We start from the raw sequence: 20,916 nt of genomic DNA, 5'->3' as shown, positions 1-20,916 counted from the left end.
TTATTTGTCCAAAGTGTGCTATACACACTATTCAACCCCGGAAGAAGACTAGGACAAGCTTAATTCTCAAGATAGCAAGTTCCCGAGAGACCTCTGAAAAAAATACTGTTTTATTAAATCTTATCTTAGGACACAGCTATAAAAGCAATGTCAACAAATGCAGTAACTAAGCTTATTAAACTTTTATCTTCACATGGCTTCTGCAACCAAATAACATCTGGAAAACTGATAATAAAGAAATTTAATCCATCATTTTTACAGATGAAATTAATACCTGTCAAATTTACTTCTGACAATTTAATACAATAGATTTAAAATAAATACTCAGACTTTCTTTTTTGGCTTAAGACAGCTTTTTAAGGAAAACAAGATGACAGTTCTTAGTACTGCAAAATTCAAGTTAATTATTGTAAATAGAGAACAATTACAGACAGTGAATCTTTTATGTGCTATATAGCATGGAAACAGTTTTGACTATATAAATTCAAGTATAATCTTCTTCTGAGTTGTGACATCAACAATATTGATTTGAAAGAATATTAATAATCTGTGTAAGATGATAATTAGAAGTTATTCTGATATTAAAAAATGTATATTATCTCAATATTGTTTCTAATGAACTAAAGGCAGAACAGTGGTACAGAACATTTTAATTAAGCACATACGTTCGAATTAATACACCAAATCTGATCTCTACCAAAACTGCATACTAACCATATATTAATTAAGAATTCAACAAGCATCATGGCAGCATTCTGCACATTAAAAAAAAAAAAAAAGCAATCCACATCTAATTTTAAAAGACAAAAGATACAGATGTCTTAGGTATATCAGTTACAGTTGTGGCAATATTGTAAAAAATGGTAACTGTAAAATGCTAAATGAGACAGAAGAAACCAGCTACAACTAAGAAACTAATTCAAAGCAGAAGAGCAGAAGCTCAGGCACTAACAAGTATATACTTGAAAAAACACTTTTCTTCAAAAGACTGTTAAGAAAAGTGAATTGAAACAAGCAGAAAATGGGCAGCATGAAGATCACCACTTCCAGCATCAAGAAATGATGGTTCTGTCTATAGCTGTTCCTTGTTTTCCTTTTCTTGTATTTTTCCTCCACACTTTCAGTCTCAGTTAACTTCCAGCATGCTAATTCTAAGTTCATATCTCTACTGCTTTACAGTTCCTATGGCCTGCTGACACTTCAGTTAACTAGAGTTATTGCATAAATATGTAGAAAAACTACATACAAACTGCAGAAAACTGCATACACTTTTGGATGTTGTAGTGAGGCTTTTGATAGCTATTTACCATTGCAAAAATCCATATTCTTTGCAACAGACAACCTGGGCATCTTTGGCCAACAGAAAAAGTTCTTCCTTACATATGGAAACCATCTCCTGTAAGCACATGTACTTAAGTACTGTCAGCTTGAGTCTCAACACATGCACAGACAGCAAGATCAGTGAGAAATACAGAAAGTTTTCCAAACTTCCTCTGAACAGCCAGTTTTTGATGTGAATCAAAAATATCAAGTCCAGTAAGAAAAGGAACTTTCATAGAGTTTCACTAAGTACCAGAACTACTGGAAAATAAGTTAAAACAGATAATCTATCATCTGAGAGTTGCATAGAAAATTATCAAAAGCAGTGGAAAATGAGACACTTGTTTTCTTAAAGAGGATAAAAAGTTACAGTAGATGAGGGAATGCCAAAGGCACTCCAAATTGAAAACTATAATCGGCAATCAAAAGGGCAAATTAGCAAAGTGCATTAGGTAAGGAACCAGGATAACTGAAACTTAGTTATCTAAGGCTGAATACAGAGTAGCAGAGTACTGAAGGTTGGGGGAATGTGGGTAGGAAAGAGGGACACTGAGAGGAAAGCAAGGTGCAGAGAGTAAATACGAGAGACCTGCTCAAACAACAAGAGCAAAGAACACAGGACTTCTTTTGAAGGTTTAAGTAGTATCAAAGAGAATTAGCTATAAGAAAAAAAAAAAAAAAGAAGAACAGTTTGCAGCAACGGACAAGATGAGTAGTCTGGGGAACATGGCAAAAGCATGAGAGGTTTACAAGTGCAGTTTGAGGAAGCACTTTCTCGGAAATTTCTCAAAGAATTTCAGCAACACCCTTTCTAAAACTTAATGTAAGAATGAAAAACAAAATCCAAAGATATCCTATGTATTTTCAGGTTTTTAGAGGCTCTTCATTTCACAAAAGTAAAAAGAACAGAAAAAAGAACAGTAAGGTTTTGATCAATTAATAACAGCAGAATTAGTTAAGAGGTGATGGGGACAATGAGAGGAACATATGATCATCTTTTTTTCTCAGTAACCAAGACAGTGGGATAAGAAAGCAAAAGGTCAGTAACAGCAGAAGATACGCTGGAAGTGAGCCTATGTAACAACAGAGACAGTCAGAGTCAAGAAGAGAGTTTTCCCTCAGATACTAACTTCAGAAAAACGAACCTTGGGAAGTGCAACAGTTTAATTTATTTTGGAGAAAGGAATCTAGTGTGGTTGAAATTTACATATCATGTATTTATTTCTGAGGGTTAAATAAAAAACAAAACTTAAAAATAATGTTTAAAAAATGTCACAACTCCTAAAAACACTGTGTTATTCCTCAAATAACAAGTCAAGGGTTTTTTCTACCTCATACAATGTGAAGATAAGAAGAGTAGGGTATGCATTGTCTGAAACTGGCTAACAACGCAATGTTTCAATTTATTATAAAAATGATGTTGATGCGTACGGTATTCAGTCATTGTCTTTGCTGATCTTGTGAGGTTCTCTGCAGGCTGCCTCAACAAGGTGCTACCCACTCCCCAGAACACTTTGGCACTAGATGTCTTTCTTACAGGGCTGTAAAATGTTAAGAAGCCTTTTCAGCTCTGTGGCTGAACTACTGCTGCTAATGCCTGTGATTCACTCCAGGAGACTGTCTGACAAGAGACAGCTATAATCATTTTGAGGGAATGATAATTTTTGATGACACAGTCTTTGAGAGAACAGTATTCCGGAAGACAAATGCTGGCAAAAATACTCTACCTGTAACTGAGTATAGGGTCACATTCTCTGATAAAGTGTGTAATTTTAATATTTTTTCCCCCTGTCTTTGTTTAAAGAGTCTTTGGTTTATTAAAAGGTAGAAACTCCAAAAGTGCAAACCAATCCAACAGACTCTAACATACTTGCAGGCAGTATAAGAACATAGTAAATTTGAAGTATGACATGAAAACAAATATTCACCAGCTAATACCAAGCACAGAAGGACACTGAGAAAAATCCTCTCTCACTTAACATAGTCTTAAGAGGTAGGATATGACAGAGGAACCTCATAATGAAGACCTACATCGTTAGTAATCCTACAAAAAGAGCACACTGACTTAAAAGCACCAGGAAACCTTTGGGACATTTTCCGATCTTAATTCTCCAGTCACCATAAAGAGTTTCTATAACAAAAACCCCAGAAAACTCAGTAGGGCAAGCCATTTATCATTAGAGCTTTCCTCAAGTTAAGCAAGAGGAAAGTTGTGCTATAAGACAAATGTTACAGCTTCAGTTGCATTTGGTAATTCAAAGTGAAGCCTACAAATGAGATATCTCATTAGTTTGAGCAGATGGATCAAAATTAAAGGCTGAATCACCAACTCTTAATTTCCCAGTAGCCAGAAAGAGCTTGAAGTCTTGCAGAGTATGACTGTTGAAAAATCAACATAAAAAGCTTCTCTCCATCTGTCAAAACACATGTCTGTAGAATGCAACTACCTCCTACCAGCCTTAGTCTTAAAAAATGAAAACACACGTACATCTATTAAAACACATGAACATATAACTTTCATCAAACATCACACTATAACCTATAATAGGACAGTGGTGCATCAGCATGACTTCCATAAGACTAAATTACTCCTTTTTAGCATGGTAGAATTCTTTCAAAATGAGTTAATAGAACAGTAGGTAAACAAACAACTGTTGGGTTTAATTTAGTAACTCATTCAAAAGACTCTAATAAAGAATCTTAAAAAAGACAACATTGTGAAAGTTTGATGGCCACAGGAGAGTGTACATTAACTCATGGACCTTTAGAAAAGGGAATATATTTTTCTCTGATTCTGGTATTTCTTTCTTGCATAAAGACAGAATATGTAGCTTTTGGTTCTCCGGAGCACTGCTGATGAAATCAGTGCCTGTCATGTATTACTGCCTCAAAAGTTAGAAAATTTCAAACATTTCCTGAATTCTGTTCAGATACACAACTGCTGTAGAATTTTTTTTCTGAAGTACTTGGGGAGAGGATGTGAACCTCATGAAATTCAACAAAGCCAAGTACAAGGTCCGGCATCTGGGCTGGGGCAATTCCAAGCACAAATACACGCTGGGCAGAGAATGGATTGAGGGCAGGCCTGAGGAGAAGGACCTGGGATGTTGGTTGAAAAGAATTTCAACATGAGGCAGCACCGTGCGCTTGCAGCCCAGAAAACCAACTGTATTCTGGGCTGTATCAAAACAAGTGTGGCCAGTGGGGTGAGAGGTGACTCTCCCCTTCTAATCTGCTCTTATGAGACCCCACCTGGAACACTGTGTTCAGCTCTGAGGCCCCCATCACAAGGACATGGACTTGTCCGAGGAGGGTCACGAGGATGATCAAAGGGCTGGAGCACCTCTCCTGTGGAGACAGGCTGAGAGAATTGGGGCTGGTTATGTTGCAGAAGACTTTGGGGAGGCCATATAGACCATAAAGTAACAGCTGCATAACTGTGTCAGGAATGAATGATGCTGCTGTTGCCTTTTCTGGAAACACCACCATTTTGACAGAATCAACAATGGCCGAGGTTGGAAGTGACCTCTGTGAGTTTTCATCTTTCCTCCTCCCCAAATCTTGTGCAAGGACCTCTTCACCACAGAATTTTGCTTGCACTCTGGACTTAGGGAGGCCTTATAGCAGCCTTCCAGTACTTAAAGGGGGCCTAGAGGAAAGCTGTGGAGGGACTCTTTTTCAGGGAGTGGAGTGATAGGACAAATAATGGTTTTAAACTAAAATAGGGTAAGTTTAGATTAGATATAAGGAAGAAATTATTCACTCGGGGTAGTGAGACACTGGAACAGGTTGCCCAGAGAAGCTGTGGATGCCCCCTCAAAGTGTTGAAGCCAGGCTGGACGGAGCTTTGGACAGCCTGGGCAAGTGGGAGGTGTCCCTGCCAAAATCAGGGGTGTTGAAACTGGATGAGCTTTAAGGTCCCTTCCAACCCAAACCATTCTATGATCCTATGATCTTTCTATTTAGAAACAGCCACAACTTTGTTAGAAAGCAAACAAACAAACTGTATACATACACAGAATGAAAATAAACACAAGTTTAAAGGAAAACTTAAAAAAGCTATGAAAGGTTACAGAGCAGGACAGTATCAGACTACAGTAAACCTCTACACAAGGCAATGGATTTCTAAAACAAAAAAATCAGAAGGTGATAACTAGAATATCAAATGCTATTCTCAAAATTATGGAAACACACTAAAGGAAAACCTTCCTAGCATAGAATTCATCCTCCATTATGGGGAAGGCATTTCAGTGCAGATATATCTGCCCCCCCCCCCCCCTTTTTTTTTAACATCTGCAGTTTGTATAATGATTAGACAGATCACTTATCAGAGCACACTCATTAAGTAAAATCCCTCACTTTTACTACCTGATTAAATATTACAAACTATAATTAATTGTATTATACAATGAGCTGATATGCTTAGTTCTGCATTGTCAAAGACTGTATAGCAGTGTTTTATATATCATCTTTTCAGGATATGAACGTCTGTTTCATAAATATGAAGACAAACATGTTTTCAATAATTTGAAAAAAAGGAAATATAAAAAACTAAGTTACATAAATGTATATTTAAGAGTTCTGTAACATCTGAAATGCTGCTCCTTCTTGATATATACACCTGTGCTTGATACAATTGCTTTAAAATATCATTGAACTCATTGCCGTAACTTTTTGAAATGCCATATTGATTTATGTATTTTTTTACTGAATTCAGCTTGCATATATATTCAGCATTTAGATAAATTCTTACACTGAATGATCATCAAAGAACAATATTCATACTGAATTTTCACTGCTAGCAATCTACGTTATCTTTGTCACTTTAATCAGCATATTTACCACAAGCTAGTGATAGTCAACATATACATCGTACCCAGAACAAACATTTTCAAGCAATGAAAGTGCTTAACATTTACAATCAATTGAATCAAATCAACCAAAGCATTCTGAAATCAAGCACACTTGTATATAGCAAGGGAAATGACACTTCTGCCTTGTCTGAAAATACACTGCTTATTTGGTTGTTGGCTTGGAACATAATTTTCAGAAACCGAGATCAGCAATTGTCTCAGCTAGTGAAACTGTAACATTATGGAGGCTAATGTTCTTCATACTACATCTTTCAGCTGCAGCACATGCCTTAAAACACTTGTGCATTCAACTGTACAGGAACTAAAACTGTTCTCAAGGAAAGCTATGCAAACTACAAAACAACATCTCCAAGAACTATACAAATTATTGCACTTGAGTCTTTTTTTTTTTTTTTAAAGTATTATTAGATATATTTTTAGATGTTTTTCTCCCTCAGCGTGAAGAAAAGAGAGGGGAAGAAAGGTGCAATAAATATTCTGGAACAGCATGCATCTTCCTCCCTGTATTCCAAGAAATGTTAATTGTTTAGACATATTGACTTAAAGAATCTGCTACTTGTAGCTTCATCTACAGCAAGTGAAAATACACAAAATCATAACAAAAAGTGAAATACAAGCAACTAAAGCTACCTAAGTTTACGAAATATGGTAAAATATGAGCATAACTGACAATGCAGAAATAACAAACTCAAGTTCCCTTGGTACTGCCAACAAATGTAGTTAAAAATCTTCACTCTGGCAAATATCAGTTTTCCATATGCAATCTTCATGACTGCATGAAAAGTTTTTTGAATATATCACCAGTAGCTGATATTAACAAGAGAAGGTAAGTGGTATTGAACCAGAGGGAGCAGGAAGAGTTATTTGTTGCTGAAGAATTTTATTTTCTCCAAGTCATAAACCAACTGTTCAACTTTTAAAATAACATCATAATCTGAATTTTCTGTGAAACAGGGAAAATACACGGTTCTTAGCATTACTGTGTGTGAATTTCCTTCCGTTATATATAGATTACTTAGTTTTGTTCCTGCTCTGAACAGGTGCCATACCTGTCACAACTACTGCCTCTCACATTGCTATATTTGCAAAAAACTAACAAAAGGAAGACATCATGTGAGGGATATCTAGGAGCACAACAACAGAATGATAAACTATTCATGCAAAGGTGTTAAGCCCACCATCTCAGTGGAGGGGAATGTCAGATTTGAAAATTCACTGCAGAATCCTCTACTGTAGAGCAAAATTAAGGATTACTTCCTTTAATAACAAAAGCAAGACACAATACCTAGGACATCTCAAATGAGAGATGCTGAGCTCTTGTGCACCTGTCTTGAATACTGCACAATTCTCACCCCTTATCTCCAACAGGATCTCTAGCTAGAATTGGTGAGATATGGGAAAGGGTGAGAATAAAAACTAGATGCTGTTTTTTGGTTGTTGTTGTTTGCTGTTTTTAATCATTAAATGTACCTAAGTCTAAGGCCTCTAAGTACCAACCTTTGTCATTTTAAACTCGAGACATAAATATTAATTAGTTAAAGGGATATATACTAGAAATGTTCTCCTTTGGTACAAATGAACATTCCTTAGCCTCTTTAGGTTTTCTTGCATGCTGATTCTATAAAGTGTTTTTGAGGTTAAAGAAGACCCTTGAAATGACATACCTCAAAAAAAACACTTTAAAAACAACTTTATAATGATCAAAACCAATTTCTTTGTTTGTTCTGAACACAAACCAAACAACAACAACAAAAAAATACCTGGTGTCCAGCCATTATTTGCTTCAGCACATTTTCGTAACACACTTCATCCATATGATTTAGCTGCTGCACCTGAAAAGTAAACATCATACCTTATATTAAAATCATTTCTATTTTTCTACATATTTTCTACTACATGTCAAACAAGTAATAGTGATCCATTAAAAATATGTTTATGCAATTAAATTTATAACATACTGATCCCTATTACTAACAATATTTTATTAATTCACAAATAGATCATCAAAATAAGTAGACAAAGCACAAAAAAGGGCAGTGGATATAAAGTTTATTAAGTGACTGTTAATTTTTTTAATGACCAAAGAGAGGTAATCCAGTTCTGTTCTTTAATTTATCTGTTCCATATATAAGGAATCATACCTCTACTGGATAGTGATGAAGTAATCCATTTAATAGATCATCTTACCAAACATCAAATAATTATTATAGTACAATCATCTTATATTATATGAATGTAGCTTATACATTGCAGATGTACACATCCAAGCAGTTACTGATTCTCATTTTTTTTTTGTCAGAAAAATAACATTCTTCATAGTTGGGTCACATCTAGGAAACAGTGGGATTAGCATGTATAGGATTTCCAATTATGGATAAATCAAAATGCTTCAGAAAGGTTCCAAAATAGAGTTCAGTTTAAAACTGAATAGAAAGGTATTCTTCAATCTACTCCAAATATATTTCTTTCAATTTTTTTAATGTATCATAACATAAATGGCATGCATATACTTAAGGTTGTTCCAAATCAGAATAAATAAATGAAGTTCAAAATCAGAACAGATCAGAACTCCATCCTTCATTTTTGCATTAAGGGGTGGAAAGAAGAAAAATATAGCTGTTGTGTGTTTTTTTTTTTGACACAAATATTTTATAAGAAAAAAATATGTAAGAACTAGAAAAATGGAAATTTAGCACTTCTTGGTGTTATCTAGAATATCTTAAAGTTGTAAAACATAGCTTTAATTGCTTTAATGGGAAGGAGAGAACATTCATTATTCATACAAGAATAATAGTAAAAATGTGAGAAAGATGGCCATGTGTGCCAGAGACAAATACCCAGTTTAATTGCTCTGAAAATCAGACGTTAGCACTTCAATTAATTATTTTTCAAATATTTATTTGAAAATTATTAAGTGTAAATAGGCAGTGCATAAACACATATGGACATATATATATATACATGTACAAACATTTTTACATATACTTTGCATTCATACATAGAGAGGAAAACTAACATGTATAAAGAAAAATAACAGCTATATAGCCAGATTATTTATCTTCCATTAGGAAAAAAAAAAAAAAAAAAAAAAAAAACTTTTAAAATCAAATTAAACTGAGTAGATGATCCATATATATGACATTAATAGATCTTCAAATGAAGAAGCCAAATTTTACTCTTGGTTCCATATGCTGTCAGTTTCAACTATTTCCTGGCTAATGTCTATGCCTAATAAGTAAACCAAAAGTTATACAACATGTGCTGTGCATATCTAACCCAGCAAGAGGCAGACAGCATCATTATAAACCTCAATTAAGAACACAACTAAAATATGCATGAACGCACATCATAAATAGCCATAATGTTATACATATTCTAGAGAAAAATATAGAGCAATCCCATTTATTCCACACATTTTTGGACAATTGCTATGTAACACTGAAATGCCATGTCACTAAAATTAATTTTAGCTGAGCTTTCACAGACATCCTAATTCATTTCCTGAAGAAGAGATACTTAGGTACTAGCCTAAGTATCTTTAGCAGAACCACAGTGAGAAATGCTAGCGTCTAAAGCATGCACTGCCCTCCACTGAGCTTTGCAAGGTTGATTGGGCCTCTTCCAGAAGCCTGCACTACCATAGAGAAGCAGTCTAGATGCCAGCAGCAGCTCAGAGAGATTTGGAAGCTTTTGCCTCAACTTGAGTGAAGCAGGTGCCCTATTATACTACCAGGCTTCTACCAGCCTTTTTAGTAGAATCCAGATCTAAAAAGGGTAAGTACGCCTAACTTCAGCACCAATTGTTCATAGTGGGATCAGAAGCATTTTGGAAATGTATCAAAATTCCCATATGCTAAAAGCCTGAGAAAATGTGCTGTGTCCATCTGAAATAGCTAAATGGCTATGGTTTATAGGATGCTGCTACTGATTGTTGAAGAAGGCTTGCCTGCAGTTTGCATATGAATTGGCAAATCATTCATTTGCTTCAAATTTTTGGAGAGGTTTTTTGGACAAAAATGTTAGAAATCTTTGGACAAAAATGTTAGAAATCTAAAGCATCTACTCCAAGGAACTAACAAATTTCTGTCTCCTTGCTCCTCACCAGTGTGGATACAGACATAGTATTGATTGCATCTGTTGATGCTCTACAAGGATTTTTGATTCTTGATTTTTGATTACACTGCTTTCCTTTCAGGTAGACTAGAAGGATATTGATATTAGACATCATTTGGCAGTTTCAGTATTAATATTATCCTGAACAGAATCCTTTGTAAAAGAGGTTTAATAATTCTACTTTTCATTTGCTACAACATGTATTAAATTCATTGCAAAATGTATTTTACTCTGTGAAATCCAGAATGGCATTCTTCTGAGAAGTAAAAGGATAAACTCCTGGCTTGTGGCATACTAAAACAGTCTTCTTTGTCTGCTGTGTATTCACATTTCAGAATAACTACTACCTCCTAATATTAATAATAATGATTATTTCCTAATAATAATATTAGGAAACATTAATAAACAACAATAAAATTATTGTGTTTGTCTTGTTTTAAGAAAACATTGTTTTTTAATCATGTTAAATGGCATAAGAGAATTTGTGTAGTACTCTGATTTTTAAATCAGGGATGCATTCTAAAGTGAATATGATTAAATGGAGTCTTTCCTTTTTTCTTACCAGGCTACAGTAGAAATAAACACAATAGACAAATCTAGTATTAGGAAAAGATCAAAGAAAAGCAACAGCAAATAATAGTGAAGGCACATAGTATAATTAATGAAGGTTAAAATATGCAAATTGTGGTAAGCAACATACGGTAAACTAGTCTTGTGTGTATACACTTGAAATGGCTCCCTATGGTTGTAACTAAAGTTTATTTCCTGCATCTCAGATGGAATGTACTAGTTAAATAATCTAGAAAAAAAATAGAAAAAAATAGAAAAATAGAAAAATAACCTAGAAAAGAAGAAAATACTATAATTGATTAATCTATGCAATTAACTTTTGATCAAAAATGTCTTGATTTCTATTAAGTTGAAATCAGAGCAGAATAAGATTTCCTAAAAAGCTGAGCTATAAAATATTATACATCTCTAAGTTATTTGTGCTTTATTTATTGGCTACTGAGATGCATAGGAAATCTTTGCAAAAGCAGTTTATGGAAATGTGTTTGTATTAATGCCCGTATTTAAAGAAATATTATAATTTGAAGTGTCAAGTGGAACTGCACTTCATTGACCTATGATTTTAACAAGAATAATATACCTGTATGGCCTCAATGCTTCCCCAAATGAACAAGAACACAAAGAATAAATAAGCTAATTTAGGGACTACTGTAATGTGTTTTCTATCAAACATGCATATGTGATAGGCAATGGCTTAGGACACTAAGGTTTTCATCAATAACTTATAACCCACTAGTGCTAAATTAATGCATGTCTCATATCCATATTTCATAAATGAGTATTTTTCATATAACATTCCAGTGATTATTCCACAGGCATCCCTACTGGCAAAGTTTCTAGCCAAATGGAAAACTGAAATGAGAAAGGCAGAATAATCAGGTCCTACAGTGATTGCAGTTGAGGGTAATGATTTTTCCCCAGTAAAGCAAAATTATTGGTAAAGTGGAGGCATTGCAAAACTAGATACCATTGTATCCAGCCACAATAAGGCCTATTTACAGGGACTGCAAACTGAGGAAACAGGGTTCTTTAAGCATTTCTCACTGTATCTTTATACAGAATATGCTTCATAAAACAGCTGTAGCATAAAATAATAATAATAATAATAATAATAATAATAATAAAAACAAAAAAACAAAAACAAACAAACAAACAAAACAGTACCCCATACACATTCATAGGTGAAGCATGATTAAAACAAATAGCAATCCTTTCTTTGCCTTTCCTGATTCTTTACCTTATTAGTCGTCTTAATTCCTATAAAGGTTTGTCCCAGTGGTACAGGTCGGAAACGGCCATCAAAGTAGAACAGTCCAATGTAGGGATTGACATGTAGAAATGTAGCAACATCAAGATAATTGGGTAATGTAGCTGAAAGACCCAAAATCCTAATCATACTTTGTGTAGACTCAACCTATAAAAAACAAACAAAAACAAACAAAAAACCTGTAAATATATAATAGAAGAAATCAAGCACAGTAAGAGTTTCAAAACATCCCTTACTCAATAATAACATGAAAGAAGCATTTAATATTATATAAAAAAAGGTGATCAATAGATATGAGCAAGTGATTATCCTGTATTGAAGAAACTAGAGCGCTCTACAATTCTATTGAATCTTGCTTATTCATCTTTTACCCTGCAAAAAGTTAGTATTCATTAACTGACACGAAGGAACAAGAATAGTAACTCTGGCTTGTTAAGAAGGGATTGTACAATTTACAGCCAAAACTAGGACAGATAATTTGGCATCGTTTCTTTCTTAGTTGAATTCACACACTTCTGAAATAAAAAAAAAAAAAAAAAAAAAAAAAAAAACTATGTAATTTGTGTCATTCCTCAATCTTGGCTATTGCTTAGATATTTCCACAACTCTCTTAGGCAATGAACTGAAGATACCAAGAACACTAACAGACATTTTTTCTAGCATTCTTTTTTTTTTTTTTTTTCCTATGTTTGTATTACATGCTTTCCCATTTTATAACAGAAATGTTTTTTTTTATACATAGAAGTACTCTATTTCATATAAAAGCTTGCATATTGCATATATTTCCAGATCATTTTCAAAAAGAAGAAAGCAATTAAAACATTTGAATGAGGAAAGAATGCAGGAATTTTCCCATTTCTTGCTGGAATATTAAGAGCTGTGTAGGCTGGCTCACAGCTTACTTACTAGTGCAATTATTTAGACGTACAGAAATTTTCATCGAAAGACTTTTTTTTACATAGTATAACTGCAGCCACAAACAAGGTTCTCAACTTGTTGCAAATATACGAATGTCTCATCTTATGAGTACGGTTGCTGTCTTCTACCCAGCTAAGTCCTGTTCAAAATACTGTGAAACTTAGATACAGGTTTTGAATGACTAAGATATGCAAGTTAAAATGAAAAGAAGTCCCATGTTGCAATTTAAACAGAAGAAGTAGTTGTTTTCAAAAAAAGATGATTAAAAAGTATATAGACAAATTTCTTAAGGAAGATAAAACAAATGCTACCATAATACAGACCTGGGGAATAGTAAGTGCACAAAAATCATAAACCAAAAGCCAAAGGAAATCATCCCCACCCTAACCCTCCAACTCCACAGATAATAACCAAAGCAAATCACTGCGTTGCTGATAATGGACATATCACATAGTAAAAATCTGGAGGTTCAGACAGTTGACGCAACCAACTAAACACCACAGAAAACCTGCTCACTGACCAACACTTCTTCACTTCCACAAAAGTGCAGCTTTGCAGAGGACCGTTCATGTACAACAAAAACAAAGTCTTAAACTTAAATTCTGAGATGACAGACACAAGAGATTTCATTTTCACAAGTCTTAACATCTGTAGCCAGCCTTCAAGGAAGCTGGTAAGCAAAGCTGATTCTTTGTTCATTAACAAAGAATCATTACTAGAATATATTTTTATGGCTGGATTTCCTGATGACCTAAGACCCCTCCTCAATCATACAGTTTTGGAGCGTGGGCTTTTGTTCTTTTTGGTTTTCTGTATGCTCCAGCCTGGCCTCCCAATGGACTACAGGGATATCTCTATGATCTTGGGTCTCACAGGTTTGCTTCTCATACTTTTTTTCCCTCACTCCTCTCTGCTAGGAGCTGTTTTTCTTTTTTTTTCTTTTTTTTTTTTAACCCCAAAGCGCCACCATTTTGGCTGTAGGGCCCAGCCATGCCTTGTGGTGGCACCACTGGAAATGGCTGGAACTGCACAGGGCAGCCCTCGCCTCTCGCCACAGAAGAACCCTGCAGCCCCAACCCCTGGCAGTGTCTGGACATGGACACCTCATACAAATGTCTAATTTTCTTAATGCCTATGCAGTTTTTTTGAATCTGAATCTGTAAATACAATAACCACTGATATATTTAATTATCCAATACTTTGTTCACTATCACCTGATAATCAAGTACCTCAATCTGAAAGTGTAACTAAACTCCAATCTACAAAATGTTATTTGATTTTGCTAAATTTAATATATTTCAAATCTTCTACGAGCCTGAAAAATGTGCTCAGTTCCATCGGAAGGTAGGAAATTATTTCCAGTATTTAAACAATTAACAAGAACTCTGCATAATAACCATGGACTTATGAATTTTTACACCAATTAACTGTTCAGTTTTGTTTCAAAACAGAAACAACATTTGAATCGGGTAATAACGTATTTTGCTCTATTCAGATATGAAAACTAACAAAATGTTACTCTAAAGAATATTAATAAGTTAATTCAAACTGTAAAGAAAAATATTCAAAATGAAATTTGGTGCTTTTCCCCTCTAAATTACCCACTAAGATATAAGATTTGTATTTGCAGCAATTTCTCAGTATCCTCATTAAGAAACTTTGAGTTTTTTATTTCCAATACTGTATAATGTAAATAAAGTAATGTAGGAGCCTGATAAACAATCATACGATCATTGTTTATTTCACTGTATTTGGTAAAGTCTGTAAGGTTTTTTTTTTCAGGGTTAGGTAAGTTTATGTCTGTAATTATTAAAAGAGGTCACTATTAACTACTATATTAAAGATAACCACTGCCACATATGCCTGAGAAAAAGTGAGACTTCTTATTTAAAACAGGTGAAAGAAGCAGTGGTTAAAGGGTAAGAAAACATAAAGAGTTTTCAAACTGTCTCAGAATTGCCAGCCTGCATTGTCAGCGTTTAAACATACTAACTCTACAAAACTCTAAAAGGACATTTTGCTCAAAAAATAAAAATCTAGCCTCATTAATGCCAAACTTCTGTATGAAATTCCCATCCTCAAGTATTTCTTATATAACTCTCAAGTTGAAGTAGCACTGTTAGGCTCCAAAGAGATACAGAAAATAATCACAGATGATTCATTAAAAGCAAGACTATAACTCAGTGCTCCAAAGTGCAATAAAAGTCCCTGAAATCATTCCATCAATTTCTTTAACTTTGAAGGCCATCCAGATAATCATTTTTTTCACCATCTTCTTCAGAAGAGAAACAAGGTATGCTTATCCTAAAAGTAATAATGTATCATAACATTTCTCCCAACTATATCATGCTCATGATATACAAACTATAAACTAGAACTCTGTGTCTGTATATCCTCATGTGCATACACAGACTGAGTTTTCTTTATTATGTTAATTATATATGGCAATATACAAACAGCAGTGACCAAAACTGTGCTAAACTTGGAAGCAGAAAAACAAAATTACCTGAATCTGCAACTACCACATATTGTTTATTTTTTACATTTTACTATGTGACTATGAGTGAGTCGCAATTACTTATCTTATTCATCTATCCAAGCACTACAAAGATTTTATTTTTGATAATGGCTTTTAGAGCTCTGTGCATACATTTTCCAGCTACTTTTCAGACTTCTCCTGTAAAAGCAAGTATCAAAATGTTTTGTTTTGTTTTGTTTTTTTTTTTTTTTTTTATCTTGTGTGTGCATATACAAAGTGCAAGAGGACACTTTGTAAATATAGTCCATTCAAACATTAGTGTTTTTCATGTGCCAGATCACTTATTTGGTCCTAGAAGCTCAGAGCATTCCTAATATGTAAGATAGTGGTTTCCTGAAACTGCAATAAAAATTACTGAAAACATATTTTGGATGATGAAGTTTTCTGTTTACATTCCCTATCACTGTCTGGTGGTGTTCAGCTAAGTGAATTTTCTTCACAACTGGCACAAAATTTCAAATGTTTTAGTCATTACACATGCTTAATTATCTTAGAAAAAAAGTGTGAGCAACAATTAGAATTTACAAGGCTTTCTTTGGAAAACAGAACCGTCAGAGTGTTTACACATCACATTCTTTGAAAGCTTTACTGTATTTTATTGATTTGATATTACACTTAAAGGAAGAAATAAAATTGCCATAACTACATTTAATTGACACATCTAATTAGTATATCTAATTCAGAAGCATTCATGGTGGCATGTGGAGAATTGACAGCATGTTCACCATACGCATTTGCAAAATGCTATTATCACACCATGAAATTCCATGTATACAGAAAAAATAAACAGAAGATAGCTATCTGGTACCCATTTCCACACTCATTTGAGTTTACACTGTAAATGATAAAGGATTAAGTATGGGAAGTGCTTGTCTGGACTGTAGATTGATCACAGCAGGTTCATTTTCCTAGTAGATTTGCACATCATCTCATTACATTACAGCCACCACTTGAGAGCATGCAGCGTATGCATAGAGATACTCCTATCTGACTTCTAAATTTTTTCCTGAACTTGTGATCTCAGCAATCTTCCCATTTCCATGTATTAAAATATCACATTCACAGAATCAATTACAAATCAAGCTGGAAAGCATATCCCTGATTGTTCAGCTTGAGAACAGAACTAAGTGAAGCAGACAAGTTTACATATTCTCATCTTTGCGCAACTGTACTCTGGTTAGAAATTAATCTGATATTTTCATGACCCAGAATCACTTCAACACACTCCAACAGTCAGTCTGTATGCCCTTTAGTGGATGTCTCTCCGCTAAAGATAAGATGTACAGAAAACCAGACACAAGCATTTCTTAGTGTTAAGTCTAGATGTGCAAGAAGATTGATTCATGACTTAGGTTCCTGGGTATCCTGCCTGACTCTGGTAAGAATGAAGTACTGGGTATGGGATACACATTAGTTAGTAAGATATCCACTAAGACACGTGCAAGACTCAGCCCCTTGCAAGATCTATGATTTTCACATTATCCAAAAAAAAAAAAAAAAAAAAAAAAAAAAAAAGGAAATTTTGAACATAATTAAAGATACTTCAAAATGCCTAACAAGAAAGTTTGTCAGAATGTTTAATATTTATTTTTGGGGGTTTTGTTTATTTATTTTTTTTTTACTGTTTTTTTGTTCACTGCTTAATGAAAGCATTAAGAAGTAGTCAATCAGTCCACACAGGTAGCAATTTCCTCATCTTAGGAAAACTAAAAAATGGAAAAAGCAGTAACATAAAAATGATTAAATTACAAAATCAAAAGTGCATAGTAAAAAAGCAACTACTAATACTGCTTTGAAGATTCTACATAGGATGTTATCTACAACTCCACATAGAATACATGTTACTAGGCAACCATCTAGTTAAGTAATTTTATAAATGAGTTTTACTCTGCTTCCCGTGAACCCTGAGAATACTGTGATCTCAGTTCTCCACTCAGAACATATTTAAAAATCTAGAGGTACTGAAAAAATGTAACCATGCAGAAAGCACTATTATAAGCCATATTATTTTACCTTGGCTAAATATTAAGTATGCAATACTTTGCCTGAAGAAATTACACTTTGAATATACTTATTAAGAGATTTCTATGCCCTGCACAGTGCCATGTCAGTTTTTCTTGAATGACAAAATGCCTTTTCATATACTACTTACTGTTTTTTTTTCCCCAAAGAGAAACAAAAAAGAAATATGAAATCTTCTACAAATCAGTTTAACTGCTTTATTGTATTATCAAAGAGCGTGACAATCATGATTGCCTTTTAAACTCCACAGATATACCAGGAAAATGGAAAAATGTTCAACTATCAATCATAAAAAGCATTGTGCAGAATGACTGCCTGACCACCTTCAAATATCTGATCACTAACAATTTCCAAGAAAACGGAGATTTTTTTAAAAAATATAGTTTTTTAAAAGTCAGTCTTACACAGCTACAAAGCTGCCAGAAAAGATAACAATACACATCTAGAATTATGTAAGGCATTAATTTTATGACAATCTGACAAACTGATGGTTTTTAAAGAACTTATTGAAAAACAGTAATTAAAAAGGGATGCATGTAATTGCTTTCTATGCCCAACTTTACTCAATAATTTTATCCATGATATGCAGTAAATAAACAAATAACTGGTGACAAGAATAAGAAGAGGTGATTGGTAGAATTAATATAGTGGATACATGTGTCAGCCTTGTCTGACTACTGTATCTACTGACTACTTGTCTGACTACTTAGGTAGTCAATCCCATTCAAATTAAATTTCTCTTAATTTAGCTCATTCTAAAACACACCTCAGCCGTTAAATAAGAAACTATTTTCCAGAAACACTCTTATAGCAACAAGTGAATCCTGCAGCAACTACTAAAGTATCTGTCTGAGAACTTAATGAACCAGCATCTGAATACAAGCTCTGAAGATGATGTGTCAGCAAATAAAGTACACGTAATTCTTAAAGGACAGAACTGAATAGCAGGAAGGAGATGCTCAACCTCTGTATGTGCTACAACCAAAACTAACAGAAGTTCTATATCCAAGTTAGTTGACATGTTCTAAAAGCAGCTGCAAAGGTAAGAAAGTTCGGTGAACAAAGCCCCACAATACTCTAAGTGGAGAACAAAACATTATAGTACAAGGTTTTGGTAAGGAGATCCTGAGAAACTTGATTGGCAAACAGAAGGAACATCAAGGTGACAAAAGAATAAAGCAGTCACTCAAGATGAAATGTGAATAACCAAACAAATGCCAATGCCATTATTTATCGATGCATTCTAGTCTCCAAAAACACTTGAATGAATTACAGCCAGCTACTGCTAGAGACAAGATATGGAGACAAAAGAACCTTCCCTCCTCTGACCTCATCAGCTGTTCTTAGATCATTAGCTATCAGCCTTTTAGAATAAACAAAAAAAGCAACTCAAATTTTCTTAATCAAGTATGGGATTCCAAGAACACGAGAAGTCCCAAGTATCCAGCATTTGGCTTTGCGTGGGAAACCTCTGAATTTGTTTGCTTCTCATTGTCAGGAGGCACAAGAGGGAAACAAGAGGAGGGAAAAAAAGAGGTAGAAGAGATAATAAAGAACTAGAGACACTGAAAATGCATCCAGAACAGGAAAATTGTATGACAGTTCATAGGGAAAATTTGTTAAATAAGGCATCATGAGGAAAGAACATTATTAGGAAGGAAAGCTCAGAAAGGTAATATGAGAACTGCCAGGGGGAAGGAGAAGCAAAAGAATGATAATTAGGGATGGAGAAAGAAGGGAAGCAGGCAGTGTGACAAAGTTGTGAAGAACAGGTAGAAAAGTGCTAGATCGAACCATTCACATTCTAAATGTGGAATGAAATGTAAGGCTTCTCCTGTCAGCAAAAAATTCTTAGGCTCAGTGGGAACTTGCACTTGATCTTCCAGAGGCCATAAAAGCACCACTATATCCAAGGAGACTGTGTGTAGTTTGTGGCAATTCAGATGATGAGATAACTGAAAACTAAGTCTAGAAGAAAAACTATGCTCTTTAAGGACACAAAGGTTGGGAAGGATTAGGAGAAGAATTTATGAAAACTTTATATTTTTATCCATTTTTAACTACTCGCTTAAAACTTATCTTCAGAAAAATATGAACTGGTGATAGCATTTACTTCTCATTCTAGTGAAATACATATATGTATATCTATATTAAAGGCACAAAGACTTTTGTGTCATCTTGAGGACTGACTACCACCTTAAAATACTGGCCAATTTGCAGTAAAAAACAAAAACAAAACAAAACAATAATAATACCCCCTCCCCCCCCCCCCCACCCCCACAAAAATCACACAAAATAAAGGAAAATACATTAATTTAGCAATATTTGGGTCAAGATTAAAATCATAAACGTAATCTATTCTATCTGTCTCAAATGACTATTGCATTCTAAATTGTGATATTGTTGAAAATAACATTTTCAAACATCTAAGTATAGCTATGCTGACTATTTTTATTGTTAGACATAGAAGCAGATTAATGAAGTTGCAGGATTGTAATGTTTGCTTATTGTTATTTTTTTCTATACTTTTACTGTGTTATAACATGCATTAAAAAGAAAGTAGCAAAGAGAAAGCATGATTTTCTGTTTGAGTGAGATGTTATCCTGCATATTGTTTTGGATATTCATCAATTTCATATTTGAATGAGAAAATTGCATGAGAAAATATTTAAGGAATTTATTTTTTGCATTTACCTTGATGGTGAGAAATATGCTAAAATATTCCTCTGACCAGCCTGAAATTTTTTATTTCCAATACTACTGACTCATAAATAAATGAGTTCCATAATTAAATAGTGTCAGTTAAGTTCAATTCAAATTGAATATGTTTAAAGGAAGTGCATATTCCATTTTAAAAGATATAAGATGCCATGTCATTGCAGCACACCTAATCCATACAACTAGTTTAGGAAACATCATCAGGAACACAGCTGCACACCTACTATTCATCTAGACACTTGGTTGATCTTATACAAAGATATAAATACATTGAAACTGAAATGTAAGACTGAGAGCAATATTTGTGTGTCTAAGACATGAGCTTTGGTTCCCCAAAATCTGGGAAGTCTTCCACTACAGATTTTCCTTTATTTAATTTATGCTTCGGATTTGAGAGAAGGTATCAAAACTCACATATTCAGGTATGCTTTTTTGTCTCAAAAGCAGCAAAGAAGTTACCAACATCTCCGAATAATTATGACAAAAGAACTGAGTGACATGCAGTTCATTTTTTCTTTCAAACTAATAAGCTTAGAACTGTGGAAATTTTGATTAAAAAGTTTAAGCATTTCATT

General features: G+C 34.0%; 1 protein-coding gene across 2 annotated transcripts in view; it reads right to left on the bottom strand.

The window, feature by feature from the left end:
• Positions 1–20,916, bottom strand: part of ASCC3 (activating signal cointegrator 1 complex subunit 3) — a 277,788-nt gene that overhangs the window by 148,200 nt on the left and 108,672 nt on the right. For both annotated transcript variants that reach the window (XM_035321897.1, XM_035321898.1), the window contains exons 12-13: positions 12,115–12,291; positions 7,955–8,026 (exon numbers count right to left, since the gene is read on the bottom strand). In XM_035321897.1, the coding sequence (XP_035177788.1) occupies positions 7,955–8,026; positions 12,115–12,291 (249 nt within the window). The remainder of the gene's footprint in view (positions 1–7,954; positions 8,027–12,114; positions 12,292–20,916) is intronic.

This window comes from Oxyura jamaicensis, chromosome 3, assembly GCF_011077185.1.
Source record: "Oxyura jamaicensis isolate SHBP4307 breed ruddy duck chromosome 3, BPBGC_Ojam_1.0, whole genome shotgun sequence".
Classification (NCBI taxonomy): domain Eukaryota; kingdom Metazoa; phylum Chordata; class Aves; order Anseriformes; family Anatidae; genus Oxyura; species Oxyura jamaicensis.
This window is presented reverse-complemented; position numbering and strand designations above follow the sequence as displayed.